This window comes from Ranitomeya imitator, chromosome 2, assembly GCF_032444005.1.
Source record: "Ranitomeya imitator isolate aRanImi1 chromosome 2, aRanImi1.pri, whole genome shotgun sequence".
NCBI lineage: Eukaryota > Metazoa > Chordata > Amphibia > Anura > Dendrobatidae > Ranitomeya > Ranitomeya imitator.
Window position 1 is genome coordinate 138,221,892 of NC_091283.1, and position 15,828 is coordinate 138,237,719.

The 15,828-nt window shown below is 44.6% G+C and overlaps 1 protein-coding gene across 1 annotated transcript in view; it reads left to right on the forward strand.

The window, feature by feature from the left end:
- EFNB1 (ephrin B1) overlaps positions 1-15,828 on the forward strand; it is a 58,354-nt gene that overhangs the window by 35,986 nt on the left and 6,540 nt on the right. Inside the window, exons 3-4 of the mRNA XM_069747332.1 lie at positions 11,905-11,997; positions 15,008-15,136. Of these exons, the coding sequence (XP_069603433.1) occupies positions 11,905-11,997; positions 15,008-15,136 (222 nt within the window). The remainder of the gene's footprint in view (positions 1-11,904; positions 11,998-15,007; positions 15,137-15,828) is intronic.

Sequence of the window (15,828 nt, forward strand, 5' to 3'; positions counted from 1 at the left end):
TGGGGCAGACCTTTATGAGCACCAACCACAGTGTTTACTGTGCAATATGCTTTGTAAATCTGAACTTTTTCGCACGTGTAAAAGTGGCGTAGTCGAGATGTTAGCAGGAGCGCTGCGGTCATAGCAGGTCCATGTGTGTTACTATGTAATCTACAAAGCAACCAAAGAAAAGTTTGAGGTTTGCACTCTTTAGTGAGCGTTTCCAGACAATTAGAGAGCATTTTGTCTGAAATATGCATGCACAGCAGTACGCGGGAGCGCATCGCCAGCATTCCCGCTAGTGGGGCTTGTGGCCTGTTAAGTAGAAGGGTTTCTGGAGTTTAGGGTCATAGTAAGGTTTATTGCAGCCCAGGGCACTCCAATAATTGTACACTCTTCCCCCCCCGCCCCGTGCAGTAGTAATTGTATTCCTTATACTGTGGGAACTGAATGAAAAGGTACAATTTTTTATTTTTTTTTGTGAGTGTAATTTATTTTTTGCTATCTCATGTGGTTTGAGGTTTTTGTTTTCTATATCTTGCATAATATATGGGGAATTGTTAAATGTCTTGCATCTTAATGTTTTTACATACACAATTTCCTCCCTAGTGATCATGACTTATAGTTGTAGGCTACTAATTTCTTAAAAGGGTTATTCATAACTTTTTTTTTTTTGTTTTCTCTAAGGGGTTAAACATTTATCAGCAGGTAGTGGCCACCTACCTGCCTCTGCTACCCTGCTCCGATCTCTCCCAGCTCAGAGCGGTCATGGACTGCTCCTCCTTAGTGTGAAGGCACGTCTACACAGCCGTTTTCTCTGCTCTCGATGGGGCGTTACTGCTGACGTCATGTTGATTGACAGCCGGCTTTGCCTAATGCAGTGTGGAGTCTGCTGTCAATCAACATGTCAGCAGTGACACGCCGTTACATCACTTCCAGGATGCTGAAGAATTGCCAGCAGTAGAAGTCTGACCGCTTTTGAGAGGCATGAGGAAGTTATGGGGGGAGGGGGTCTATGTTCTTAATACCCCCTTTAAGTGGTGCTTGGTACTTTTTAATATAGTGTCTTGACCTAAAAGGTATCCCATCATGAAGGCAAAATCTAGATCAACTGATGCAGAATTTTTTTTATGGGGGGGGGGGGGATGCAGGTTTCCAGAACTTTTGCTTTTTCAAAGAGCGAAAGCCACAGTTAAATCTTTCAAAAATAAAGTCCCATTGTGAATTTCAAGTCCACAATGTAAAACTCCTTCTGCTGCTAGGTTTAGTATTTTTTTTTTTTTTTCCTCTCTGCAGCATGCAATTGCATGTAATATCCTGCACAATGCCATGCCTGTAATACGCAGTGGATTGTACACAGGAATCTATGACAGAAAATCTTCCACATATCAGTCCTGCAGGTACTGTTTCGGGTGTGACTTTTGACACTACAGTGTGAAATAAACTTTTCTCACCTTGATGGCATTGTCGGGTCATAAAAGTTGTAGCAATTATCAAAGTTAACAAGATCAATTTCAAGTCCCTTTTGTTTCCCTGTTCTTAAAGGGACTCTGTCGCCCCAAATTGGCGGGATATTAAAATGACTTTTTACCTGTCCGATGGGTGGTGTTTCATCATTTCTCCACCCCGTCCGTCCTTGTTGTCTGCAATATGTTAGTGAATTGGAGTGTGTGCGCCATAGTTGGCGCGTGCGCGACCGAAGATTGCATTGCGCACGCGCCAACTATGGCGCACACACTCTAATTCACTAACGTATTGCAGACAACAGGGAGTTATTTAGAGTACTTGTGCTCCATAGTTGACACGTGCGCAATGCAATCTTCAGTCGCGCAGTATGCTTTGCCCAACTGCAGGCAAAGCCGAAAAGCATTACTGCACATGCGCCCGCGCACTATACTGAAGTATTTCGCTGTGTTGTGGGACATAGTGCGCGGGCACATACGCAGTAATATGTCCCACAACACAGCGAAATACTTCAGTATAGTGCGCGGGCGCATGTGCAGTAATGCTTTTCGGCTTTGCCCGCAGTTGGGCAAAGCATACTGCGCGTGTGTGACCGAAGATTGCATTGCGCACGCGTCAACTATGGAGCACAAGTACTCTAATTCACTAACATTTTGCGGACAACAGGGACGGACGGGGTGGAGAAATGAAGATGAAAGGCTGCTAGTGATGAGCGAATATACTCGTTACTCGAGATTTCCTGACCTCCGAGTATTTGTTGGTGAGTATTTGTTGGTGTTCGGAGATTGTTTCCATCGCGGCAGCTGGATGATTTACAGCTACTAGCCTGCTTGATTACATGTGGGGATTCCCTAGCAACCAGGCAAACACCATATGTACTTAGCCTGGCTAGTAGCTGTAAATTATTCAGCTGCCGCAATGAAAACTAAATCTCCGAACACTAAAAAATACTCGGAGGTCACCCGAGCGTGCTAGGGAAATCTCGAGTAACGAGTATATTCGCTCATCACTAAACGCCGCCCTTTGGACAGGTAAATAGTCCTTTTAAATATCCTGCCAATTTGAGCGACAGTCCCTTTAAAAGCATTCTCCACCCAAGTAAATTGTCAGCAAGCCGTGCAGTTTGCCAAATTCTAGGAGTATGTAATATACACACCATTAGGATTCATGTGACCATAAGAATACGATTTGCTTACTTATGGTCTCATCCAGGCTACTAAGCCTCTTGTCAATCAAACAAGTGAACGCAAGTAAACAAATCGTATATTAGTCGTGTGATCACTACTGGCACTGACAAGTGGAGCCAAATCCTAACCATGTGTGTATTGCACACCCTTAGGATTTGGCAAGTTGCACAGCTTTCTGAAAATTTTCTTGCACGTGGATAAGATGCTTGCAGAAATATTGCTTCTCTTTCAATATTAGAGGTTGTCAACTACTTTAGCATTGATGGTCTACCGTTAGGATATGTCATCAATGTGTGATCGGTTGGGGTCCGTCACCCTGCCGATCAGCTGTCATCGGTGCCAGAGTTGCCCACCAGCTGGGAGTACTATATATCTATATATATATCTATATATCTATCTATATCTCCTATTCAAAGCAATAGAAGGCCAGTGTGCAGTACCCTGCAATGGCCACTATCAGAAGACAGAGCAAATGAGTTCTCCCAAAGGGGCCACTGACGCCGATACAGGTGATGGAGGGGCTGCAGGGTGTCACCCCCTCCCCCCCCCACTGATCAGACATAGGTCATCAATGGTGAAGTAGTGGACACCCTCTTAAATATTTCTCTGCGGGATCCTGCCGGATAGACTGAAGGCGCGCTGCCCCCTTTCTCTGGCGGTTATAAATAGGCAGCTCTTGCTTTTTAATCCGGTGTTCAGAGAGATCCTCATGATGCCTGGCAAGCACCACATTGTACGCATGAATATTTGCTATGTATTTTCTTTACTGCTTGACTGAGGAATGGAAAGACCCTTAAGGACTCGCTCCCCGCATGTGACACATTGTGCCCTATTTCTTGAAATAGTCAATACTTGATTTGGGCCAGATGGAGCGAGTAATGCGGCTCTGCTTATGAGGGAAGCATGCTCACTGACCCAGTCATGCCAGTCTCCTACCGCTGGGATTCAGAGCTCACGGAGCATGAAATGGCAGAGCATGGCTATGCACAGATATCTATCTGGTGCTGGCCCCGGCAGTGCCGAGGGGAGCGGGTCTTTCAGCTAGACAGGTGGAGACTGAAGGCAAATGGCTAATTCAGTCGTCAGTGGTCTTGCAGCTTTGCAGCATTTCTCTGACATTACTTTATTTCCAGACTTTTCCTCCCCTCCACTCCTCCATCTTTTTTTCCTTGTATTTCATTCTTTTTTTTTCCTTTCTCCAGCTGTAGCCCCTGGCACTGGTTGGCTGGCGGGTGTATGGGAGAAATCTTTCACAGCAGTTCACATCTGGAAGTATTAGATTTTCTATCCAGCAGATACTGGAAACACTGCAAATACTGCGGGTACGGTGGTCCAGAAAGCGTCTGTCTTCTGAATTCTCGTCCTACGTCCATGTAGTGTCATGTCGTCTATCCAGCTCCAGTATACGTCACCATGTTAGGTGTGATCTGCTTTATGTACGGTCCATGCTTGAGACTTGTATAGTGTGGAGGACACTAGGGGAACAGGCCTTCATTGCACTACAGATGATGCCGTTGGCAGCACTTCTATATTGTAGACATACAACCCTGTAGACCAGTGTTCCCCAACTCGGTCCTCAAGAGCCACCAACAGGTCATATTTTCAGGATTTCCTTAGTATTGCACATGTGATGGAATTCTTGCCTTTCCAGGTGATGCAATTATCACCTGGGCAATACTTAAGGAAATCCTGAAAACATGACCTGTTGGTGGCTCTTGAGGACCGGAGTTGAGGAACACTGCTGTAGACCAGCTTTTGGGAGAGTTGTCTGTAGTTCAGTTGTCTCGTGATGGTTGATCAGCAGCATCAGGTTTATCAAAGTACTCTGACTTGTGTCCTCCTTTCTGTGTCTGGTTTCCTCCATGTTTCTGTACTATCTTGAGTGCTTTTTGTTCCTCTGGAATAGCCTCCTTTCTCCAGCATATCGCCTTTCTGGATTCCATACACTTATCTCCCCAGCCTTTCTATGAGACACAAAGCCGTGTTCAGCAGCTGATAGGCGAGCGTTGTAGGGTCCTATGAAGTGAAGCATTGACCTGCCAAATGGCATCTGTGTCTGAGGAAGCGGTCGGGACACTGCATAGCCATCGGGACTCTGATGCCACCACTGTAATCCAGACTACACTAGAGATCTCTGAAGAAGCAGGATATACATAAAGGTCAGCTTAGAGGACATTTTAGTAAATCTGCAGATCCTAGCTCTTTAAATGCATTTTCTGTCTGCCTGACTCAGTGGTCCAGGCAGCGTCGTCTGTTCCACTTTCCAGTAGCTGTGTGCAGAATTGCTTCTATTCATAGTGCCTCCAGTCATTCTTGTGTAGTATGACCCCCGCTACCCTCTCCCTCCGCAGACCTCACATTGTGTTCTGTGGAAAGGAGGGTGAAAAATAACTTTCATTCCATCGGGGTTTGCTTTTCCATATTTGGGGCTTGGGTTGAAACTGTACGGTGAAGTGAGCTGCCATGCGTGGCCGTATAGGTGGGAGGGCAATACTGATCAGACTGGCGCTGATGGCGCACCATTTGTATGCTAGAAATGTTTTAGAAGGGAAGTGTTTGCAATGACTGGAGATAACACTTGGATGCCTATAAACCTTCATACAGGAAGGTCTTTCACAAACGCTTAAGCATTAAAGGGGTATTCTCAAGGTCTTTATTGCTTCAATTGTGCAGCATGAAAATAAGCAAGTTTGCTATTGACTTAGCTTTTTTATATCTGCTGTCATTTACCTGCAATGAGAGCTTTTATCTTTTACAGTTCAGAGCTACTTTCCATGTAAAACTGCCTCTATTCCCTGTCCCAGTTTGCACAGTAGTTACATGCCGGGAGAGGGGTTAACTCTTAACATGCTAGTCAGCTCTCTTTCCATTTTATTTCTATGCAGCAGTTATCTGCTCACATCCCTTCCCCTATTGCTCATCTTCTGAACAGATGGTTATAAATCACTAGCCCAGCAATTTTCACAGCAAGTCTCGTAATCACAGCTCTCTGCTCGGTCTGGACCATGTGCTTGTTCAAATGTAAAAGCAGGAATAACAGTGTAGACTTGGCACAAACCTCTAATAGCTTAATGAGTTAAATCAGCGTTTTTCTGAGCTTTGTAGTTCTAATATGACTGTACTATTCACCAGAGCTGTCACTCAAGGGCGAGAACCCATTCTGCGGGAAACCAGGATGTGAGGAAACTAAGGAGACTGATGCTCAGAATTGCTGGAGACCACATAAATGAGAGGAAGTGAATGATATGATGCCCTGATATAGTTTATTTGGAAACCTTAGCACGCAAAGTCTGGAAAACTTGTCCATGCTATATGCTGGCAGCAGAGCATCCCATGGCCTGGTGAGATCTTGGCCAACCCAATGCGGAGGAGGATGCGTGGTGGTGCTTGTCTGGTGATCAATCCTAACATTGCACTAGAAATGCCCACTACCTCATCCCTGGTTGCGACTCGGACTTCTAGCAATTCAATTTTAATAAGTTATTTCTTTGGTTCCGGTCTGTCCCAGTGGAAGCAATTCAGTTATTACATCGATCATGCCTAATATTAAAATTACCCTCCTAATATTGTGCAGGTACTAGTAATGAGTGTGTACTCGTTGCTCGGGTGACCTCCGAGTATTTATGATAGATCGGAGATTGTTTTCATAGCTACAGTTGAATGATTTACAGCTATTAGCCAGCTTGATTACATGTGGGGATTCCCTAGCAACCAGGCAACCCCCACATGTACTCAGGCTGGGTAGAAGATGTAAATCATTCAGCTGAGGCCGATGAAAACTAAATCTCTGAGCACTTACAAATATTCGGAGGACACCTGAGCGTGCTAGGGAAAACCCGTGCAACGAGTACACTCGCTCATCACTAGTAGGTAGCAATTCATGTTGACAAAGTCTTTGACCTGCTGAAGCAATGACTCCACTCTGCAAGACCCCTGAAGTCTAGGTTTACTAAAATATTAGTAGCTGATCATTCAAGTTGCAATTTGGGAGCCCACTCGATGGATGGGATGTGTTGTTTTGTTTAAGCCCATTTTACAGATGCCTAATTAGACTGAGGCTTGCTAAATTTGGACCCAGTCACCATCCAATTCCGGCACAATTTTTGCAGCTTGGCAGGACTCGTCCTGCAGAAAGAGGCAACTGTGATTAGGGAATACAGGCACCATGAATAGTGTACTTGGCGTGCAACAATGTTTAGGTAGGTGGAAACATGGCAAAGTAGCATCCACATAAATGCCAGGACCCAGGGCTTCACAGCAGAACATTTGCAGATTTACGTGGGAGGTGGTGCACGTCCTGCTTCTGTGTGTGGGGCTGAATCTCAACTTGCTCGACCATCATTTCTGCAACTGTTTGCCATCCAGTGACAATGTCAGTTCTTTTAAAAAAAAACAAAAACCTTTGCCAATCTTTGCATGCTAAACCGGCCATGTCGCTGGAGAAAACGTAGCTTCCCTGTCTTTATAAGCTGCAGGAGAGGAGGATAGCTGGCTCTGTCATCACATACCCGGGATATATCCAGAACATTGTAGCTTGGAATAATGCCCCAATACCTGTGATAGATCCTGGACATAATGTCATTGCATTATGAATGAATATCTGTGCTGGGAGAGGAGAGCTGCAGCAGTCATGCGGTTGATCGTGTGAGCAGCATTTGTCATATAGAATGCTCTGGATCTATCCCAGGTATCTTGGAATAATACCCCGATACCTGTGATAGATCCTGGACATAATGTCATTGCATTATGGATGAATCTGTGCTGGGAGAGGAGAGCTGCAGCAGTCATGCAGTTGATCGTGTGAGCAGCATTTGTCATATACAATGCTCTGGATCTATCCCGGGTATCTTGGAATAATACCCCGATACCTGTGATAGATCCTGGACATAATGTCATTGCATTATGGATGAATCTGTGCTGGGAGAGGAGAGCTGCAGCAGTCATGCGGTTGATCGTGTGAGTAGCATTTGTCATATACAATGCTCTGGATCTATCCCGGGTATCTTGGAATAATACCCCGATACCTGTGATAGATCCTGGACATAATGTCATTGCATTATGAATGAATATCTGCCGGGAGAGGAGAGCTGCAACAGTCATGAAGTTGATCGTGTGAGCAGCACTTGTCACATACAATGCTCTGCATTTATCCCATGTATTGGGGCATTATTCCCCCAATTTGAGAGAAAGGATTGCCAGCTCAGCAGTAATAATAGTCCAGTCTGCAGGGAAACGCGATCACACCCTTCGTGTAGCAAACGGAGAAAACGTGCAGAAAAAATTCAGTTCCTGGTAAATTCTTTAGACTATGTTCCATATGAAGATTAAAAACTTTTTCCAAGGCAGATATGTACACAAACGTCTTCAAGTCAAAACTTTGCCAAACTATTGTATATGTTCAGAATGCGTCGCTGTGTACGTATTTGCCTTGGATAGTTTTTAATCTTCATATGCAATAAAGTCTAAAGAATTTTTCACCAGGAGCTGGAATTTGTCTTCATGCTTTGTCCATTATTTCCTGATACCTGGGGTAGACAAGCTCATTTAATGTAATGATGTTACAGCGCAGGCTGGGAATGATCTGTGTGATGAGGTAAGACACATCAGTCTGCTAACACAAGTGAGAAAGCCAGTTCTAAGCTTCTTTGGGGTGTTTGCTTTTCTTTTACCCCTGTATGATGACTTACGATTGGTCAACGTGATACAGGAAAAAAGTGAACACCTGCCCACAGAAGAATCTTCTACTGCTGCCTTGTTTGAACGGGAAATTGGCATATGAAGTCCACTAAACTTTAGAAACAAATATCTCTGCGATAGAAATTTTTAAAAAAATTGAATTTTACATTTTATTTAGCTCTTAAGCCTCTTTATCATGAGGTAGCCAGATACACTTACGGTATATGTAGCAGGTTTTCTAGTAAGGTTATTTGTCATGAAATGATGATTTTTCACTAATTTCGAGAAGGAATTGGGTCAACACAAGATATTTGTAAGAAACCAGATTTGTCATATTATTGGAGATAGAATAATATACGTCAGGAGAGCGGACACGAAGGCCTGATTATGCATCCCTTATGAATCGCAAGATAACCTAGACCACTAAACCATAAAGTACACTCCAGCCACGATTTTTGCCTCATGAATGGCTGCATATCTGACTAATCTGGGTCTGTGTAAGTTTGTTGAGTGCCTGGTGTACCTGCCGTAACAAAAGGATCAAATTTTCTGAAAATCTTTCATCTTCCAGATTTTTTTTTTTCCTCACTTCCCACATATGAGATTGATCACCACTTGCACATGGAAGAATAAAAACAGAAGCAGTGGACTTTAGGGAGGTCCGCTGCTAATAATCCCCCTTCCATGGACCTGCTAGTTTCGCCTGGAGCCTTCCAATGCTTTAGATTTCTTTTCTTCCTACAAACCCCATGATCCCGCTTCCCAGACTGGGACAGAGGTTTAATTTCCTGTGTGGGGGGAATCCTGCAGAGATTGGGAGGAGACGCTCCAGTTAACCCTCTGTACGCCTGGTTGTCTGATTTTTAGCCTGGCGCATTATAATAGTGATGCATGGGCTTCCACGCATATAGAAACCATTTATAAATAGTGGTTGTGGCGATGGCTTTACATGTAGGCCCTCGGTAGTAACTCTGGGGGGCATGACAACCATTCGCCACTTTTGTAAAGCTTAAGCTTAATATATATATTTTTTTAATTCTTTTTCCGTATACGTAAATCACACCTAAAGCTTTGCATTTCTGCAGCACATCATGGAGGTACAGTCTAAATCCCATTTTTAGGAGGATTTGGACAGAACCCCTAGAGGTACTGCAGCCATAGTGTGAACGGGACCTAGGGAAAATGAAGCCTCGTGGTTCCTAGTAACCAGTTACAGGTTCAGCTTTCTTTTTATTTTTTTTATAGCTATGCTGGATGAATTCCCTGGGCACAAGGCCAGGTTGTGTTTTTTTTTTTTTTTTCTTCTTCTTCTGGGCCTCGTGGGTCATAGGGCATTTGTTGTCTACCCATTGATCTGATTTCTCATTAAGCTGTTATTACAGTATATTGTGCGAGCTGTGCACTCCTCTGGATTGGAGTCAGTCATCGCCCACCGCTTTCTGGTCGGGCACAATCGCCGTATCTGCCACCCAGAAGGCACAGTGGTCCGAGGCTTCGCCGGCTGTTCCTACGTGTTCACACAAGCGCGATTCTGCCGTATTCCCCCACGTTTAGTTTGGTGTTTTTAGAAGCTTTTTAAGAGTTTCTGCTTAAATTGTATGGATACATGGGGGATATAACATGTTTCTTCTGAACAAGCTTAAAGGGAAGCGATCCTCGGAAAATTACCTATTGATTAAATCCGCTTTGTATTAAAGGTTTGTGGGTATTGAGCCATTTTTTTTTCCTTTAGATATCAATCTGTAGTAAAAATAAAAATCTTTCTATTTTCACCCTGGCAAAATGATGGGGTTTTTTCAGACTTAAATTTCCTGTTTCAGGACCCTCGACTTTATATTTTCTATTAAAAAAATGAGGGTGCTCAAAGGTCATTATGAAGGGCGGGGGAGTCTGTGACATGGCATGTTGTCATTGGTGGACCCTGTGATCAGCCCTGTATAGAGGCGTTACCTGTCACTGTAATCCTGCCCCTGTAAAGAAAACGGTTCCTGAAAGGATAGGATGTGGGAGTCCAAAAAAAAAAAAGCCTTCGTGTCCAGTGTGAACATTGCAAGATTACAAATTTTTTTCTTTAAAATATAAACCTTGTTACTTGAAGGAAAAAAATGGCCAAATTTAAAATAAAGATTAAAGGGAACCTGTCACCCCCAAAATCGCGGGTGAGGTAAGCCCACCGGCATCAGGGGCTTATCTACAACATTCTGTAATGCTGTAGATAAGCCCCTGATTTATCCTAAAAGATGAGAAAGACGTTAGATTATACTCACCCAGGGGAGGTCCCGCTGTTGGTCCAGTCCGGCGCCTCCCATCTTCATTAGATGACGTTCTCTTCTGGTCTTCACGCTGCTGCTCCGGCGTACTTTCTGTCCTGTTGAGGGCAGAGCAAAGTACTGCAGTGCGCAGGCACCAGGCATCTCTGATCAGTAAAGGTGCTGGGACCTCCTGATCAGTAAAGGTACCGGGGACCCCCTGATCAGTAAAGGTGCCGGGACCTTCTGATCAGTAAAGGTGCCCGGGACCCCCTGATCAGTAAAGGTGCCGGGACCCCCTGATCAGTAAAGGTGCCGGGACCCCCTGATCAGTAAAGGTGCCGGGACCCCCTGATCAGTTTGGTTTTGACAACCTTTCCTAAAGTCTTGGAAACCTCCTATAATTGGCATCAATCTGAAGGACACCGTCCCTGGTCACACTAGCTCGGTAACTTAGGACACCGCCCCTGGTCACACTAGCTCTGTAACTTCTTAATTTACTGGAGCCAAGATTGATCTTATTCCATTTTTGTTCATGTTTTCCTTTTCACTAAAATATGTTGGGATTGGTGACATGAAGGGTTTGCAGCCTTGGCTTAGTAGCACTAGTAGAGTAACAGACCCTCCTTTTTCACGTTGCGTCTGTGACCATTCCTTACAGGTGTGGCCATATAACTGCTTTTATAGAAGACCTGGCCCTAAGAGGGGACAACTAGTTACACATTGCATTGCGGCTTTTAATTCATAAAATGCTCAGACTGAAATCTCCTGGCGGATAAATGGCTGGCTTTATTGTAGAAGCCGTGTAGACGCTTGCTTTAATATCCCTTTTGATGTGCATGAGCAGACTCCTTCCAATATTGGATAAGTCGGTGCTCTTCCCAGGCCTGCAGGCACTTAGAGGGAGGGTCTCGTTTTGCTTTTCTAATCCAGTAACAAGCTTGAACACCAAGAAATATCTGAGTCCATAAATCTTAATAATTGTTAATGTGGTAATGAACCCATTTCACTGTTGGCTGTTTCTAGTAATGCACATTATTATATATTGCCTAGCCGTCTGATCTGTTAGTAATAGTCAGTCGGGGTGGATATAGGTGATTAGTAGAGGGTACGCAAAGCACAATGATCTATTTTGTCTACTTTATTACTTTTTAAAACCTTTGGCTTGAGACCGGCAATGCCGCTTGTAGAACCAGAAGTTTAATATTGTCCTGTGGCTCCTGCCCCCTCAACCCACATCTGACTGATTTAAGATATGTGAAATCTGATGAGATCCCAAGAGGTGTAGGTTGTCATTTACTTTCAGTAAGTTATAATTGTTTTAATGTAATCCATTCTTTACACTGCAGCTACTTCCAATGGCACGCTACAGGGTCTGGAGAATCGGGAAGGAGGGGTATGCCAATCACGCTCCATGAAGATCATCATGAAAGTCGGACAAGGTATACAGAGCAACTTGTCAATGTTCTTGGCCAGGAACTATGTATAACTTCGAGTAAAATAATACATTTATCAATGGGTTTTCACCCTTGGTATTGGGGGGTACTGGTCAAGATAAAGGTGCTCCTCGTCAGTAAGGGTTGAGTCCATCAGCTATCCTCCCCATACACCTTCAGTTGGGGTTCTTCTATACAAGTAGATAATCATTCAGACAATGAATGTTTGGGTCGTAGCTCACAAATGTCAGACCAAGTCGGCCAAGTGTTTATCCAGGACTAGAATCCTGAATGAAATGGTTGAATAGCGCCCTTTCCACTCCTCCTCCATTTTGCCGGTCTAATTGTTCACTCATTCAATAATCTCCATTTACATTACACAATCTTCGATTTTTGTTCTCACCTTAATGATTCTCTCCACCATGAACAAGCAATTTTTGGACACCGTTCACATTACGCAGTTGTCATGAATGATGGGTCATTGTTAGAATTTGACGAATTCTATCGGTCAATTTGTACAGACTGACCGGCGACACGACAGACGATCCATAAACTTTTACCGATCGCGTGAATACCTGTTTACACAGGCAGATCAAAGTATAGGATGCATAGTGAGTGATCAAAGCTATATCGCTCTGTGTATAGGCTACCATGGTGTTCTGCCAAGATTGATCCTTTATGCTGCGCAAAAGATCATTTCACCTAATGAGAGCATTTTCCTCATTCGTAGTGATCAGCAGCCTGTTTACATGGCAAGAAAATCTTGAAATGAGCTTTTGCTATCAAAGCTCATTCTCCATTGTCTTACACTGTAAATAATACTGTACAGTCACTATTCCTCCCCCATACACCTGCACGATCAGTGTGGCCGAATTTTCATGTGTTTCGCTGTATGAGAATTCTCTACTCACAGTAGAATACAGCATTGACATTTAGGCCATGTTCACACAATGCATTTTTTACTGCGGAACCGCCGCGATTTTGCCACTGCGGGTCCGCAGCTGTTTTCCATGCAGGGTACAGTACAATGTACCCTATGGAAAACAGGAACCGCTGTGCCCACATTGCGGAAATTCACTAAAAAAGCCGCGCTGAATAGCTGCGGTAAAAAAGGACCATGTCACTTCATTGTGCGGAACTGCAGCGGTTCTGCACCCATTGACCTTCATTGTGAGGGTCAAACCCGCAGTAAAACCCGCAGACGAAAAAAATATCTGCGGGTTTTCTGCGGTTTGTGGTGCAGAATCGCTGCAGCAGGAAGTGCGTGGGCGGAGTGTGGCTGTCCCCCCGTGATCCAATCCCACCCCCCCATGCTCCGATGCCACCCCCTGTGCTCCGACACCCCCCATACACCCACCCCCCCCCCCCCCTGGTGCCCTCATCTCCCCCCCCCTTATACTTACCGGGCCTCCCGGTGTCCGTCCGTCCGTCCGTCTTCTCCCTGGGTGCCGCCATCTTCCAAAATGGCGGGCGCATGCGCAGTTCGCCCGCTGAATCTGCCGGCAGATTCGTTCCAGGCACATTTTGATCACTGTGATAACCTCACAGTGATCAAAATAAAAAAAAAAGTAAATGACCCCCCATCCTTTATCACCCCCATAGGTAGTAACAATAATAAAATAAAGAATTTTTTTTCCCCCCCACTACAGTTAGTTAGGGGTAGGGTTAGGGTATTTTCAGCCATTTTAACCCTAAGAAAACACAGACTCTGCAGAGAAAACTGCATAAAAAAACCGCACTAAAAACCGCATCAAAAGACGCACCTGCGTATTCTGCCAAGAGCTGCGGTTTTTAGTGTAGAAAAAACAGCAGGGAAATCAGGAACGTGTGAACATGGCCTTAATATGACAGCTGCCATACACATGAGCCAGCTGGCCCTGCGGTGTGGCTGACGTTTCTGTGTGTGGGCACCAGTACTCCTTAAAATAATAATAAAATGCAAGATCAAGATAGTTAGGACAACCTAAAAAGCTTCTTTTGCCCTATCTACTATATAATTGTCTAACGGTCACTTCCGTCTTTGTGTGTCCTTCTGTCTGTCGCAGATTCATTGGTCACGGCCACTGTCTGTCATGGAATCCAAGTCGCTGATTGGTCGTGGCAAAACGCCCACGACCATTGCCACGACCAATCAGCGACGGGCGCAGTCCGGCGGCAACATGGCCGCTCCTTTCTCCCCGCAGTCAGTGCCCGCTCCGTACTCCCCTCCAGTCAGCGCTAACACAGGTTTATTGGCAGCGCTAATGGACCGCGTTATGCCGCGGTGTAACTCACTCCATTAACGCTGCTACTAACCCTGTGTGACCAACTTTTTTACTATTGATGCTGCCTATGCAGCCTCAATAGTAAAAAGATCTAATGTTAAAAATAATTTAAAAAAATAAAAAATCATCATATACTCACCCTCCGGCGCCTTTCCCACTCCTTGCGACGCTCCGGTGACCGCTCCATTCAAGCGGCAGGCTCCGGTGGCTAGGATGGTATGCGACAAGGACCTGCCATGACGTCAGTCATGTGACCGCGACCTCATCACAGGGCCTGCACGAGAATGACCTGCCATGACATCACGGTCGTGTTCCCGTGACGTCATCACGGGTCCTGCGCTACCAACCCTGGGACCGGAAGCTGCCGAGTGCACCGCACACAGGTGACATGGGCAATCTACTACGTGGCTGGGCAATATACTACGTGGCTGGGCAATATACTACGTGGCTGGGCAATATACTACGTGGCTGGGCAGTATACTACATGGCTGGGCAGTATACTACGTGGCTGGGCAGTATATTGCGTGGAGATGCATATTCTAGAATACCCGATGCGTTAGAATCGGGCCACTATCTAGTAAACCCTTAATCTTCCATTACTTTTCAGTCAAGGTGCACTCGGTATCAATAAATGACAATGTTAGAAGTTTGATCGTAACCATGTTGATGGCCTAAACCCAAGTTTAACCAAACTTCCTCTTTTTGAATGTTTTTGGCAAAAACTTTAGATTTTGTTTTTAATTTGTTTACAGACCCCAATGCAGTATTACCAGAACAGGTCACCACTAGCCGGCCAGGCAAAGAAGCAGATAATACTGGAAAGATGGCAACACCTGGACCAAGGAATAATGGGTTTGAAGGAGAAGACCATGGAAAGCCAGGTGAGCGAGAAACTACCTTTTTAAACACTACTTTTTTTTTTCCCCCCTGTAATTTCTTTGGACTGAGTTGCTCCTCATTTGCTTCCTTTTTTTTTTTTTTTCTTTGTTTTTTTTCTGTCAATACAGATCAAACCTTTCCTTCAAACTAATGGGCATGTAGTACAGGACTTCTGTAGGCTTTTTTTCTGTTCTCCTCTGTGACAGAAGCTCCACTGTGACAGAAGTTGGTTGAAGGGAACATTTGGCATATTTATTACTGGGGGTATAACCTTAGGATGGAAGCGCACATAAAAAAAAAGTGAAAGGTCATCTTTAAATAGCTAAGTACATAGAAAGTATTGTTCCCATCCCTGTCAAAATTGTAAGGTAGCAGTAGCTGAATATTATTTCATGCTTGACCCCAACATGTGGACTCTGAAGCTTTGACAGACAGGTGGTCTTGGGCTGTCTGGTCCTTTCTCCCCTACGTCCCAGCTGTCCTCACAGCCAGAGCACTTTATATTACATGTCTATGCCTGTCATAAGTAAGATGTACAGACGTGCCACCAGATCCACGTTTTACGAGCACTTAATCTTGGGCCTGTAAAGAGTAGAGTAATCTCGCGTTGGTGCAATTTTGCCCTTAGGTGTGATTGTGCCATCTTTTTCCGTACCTGCTTAGTCTGTAGTAGATGACTTGTTAATATTGATTG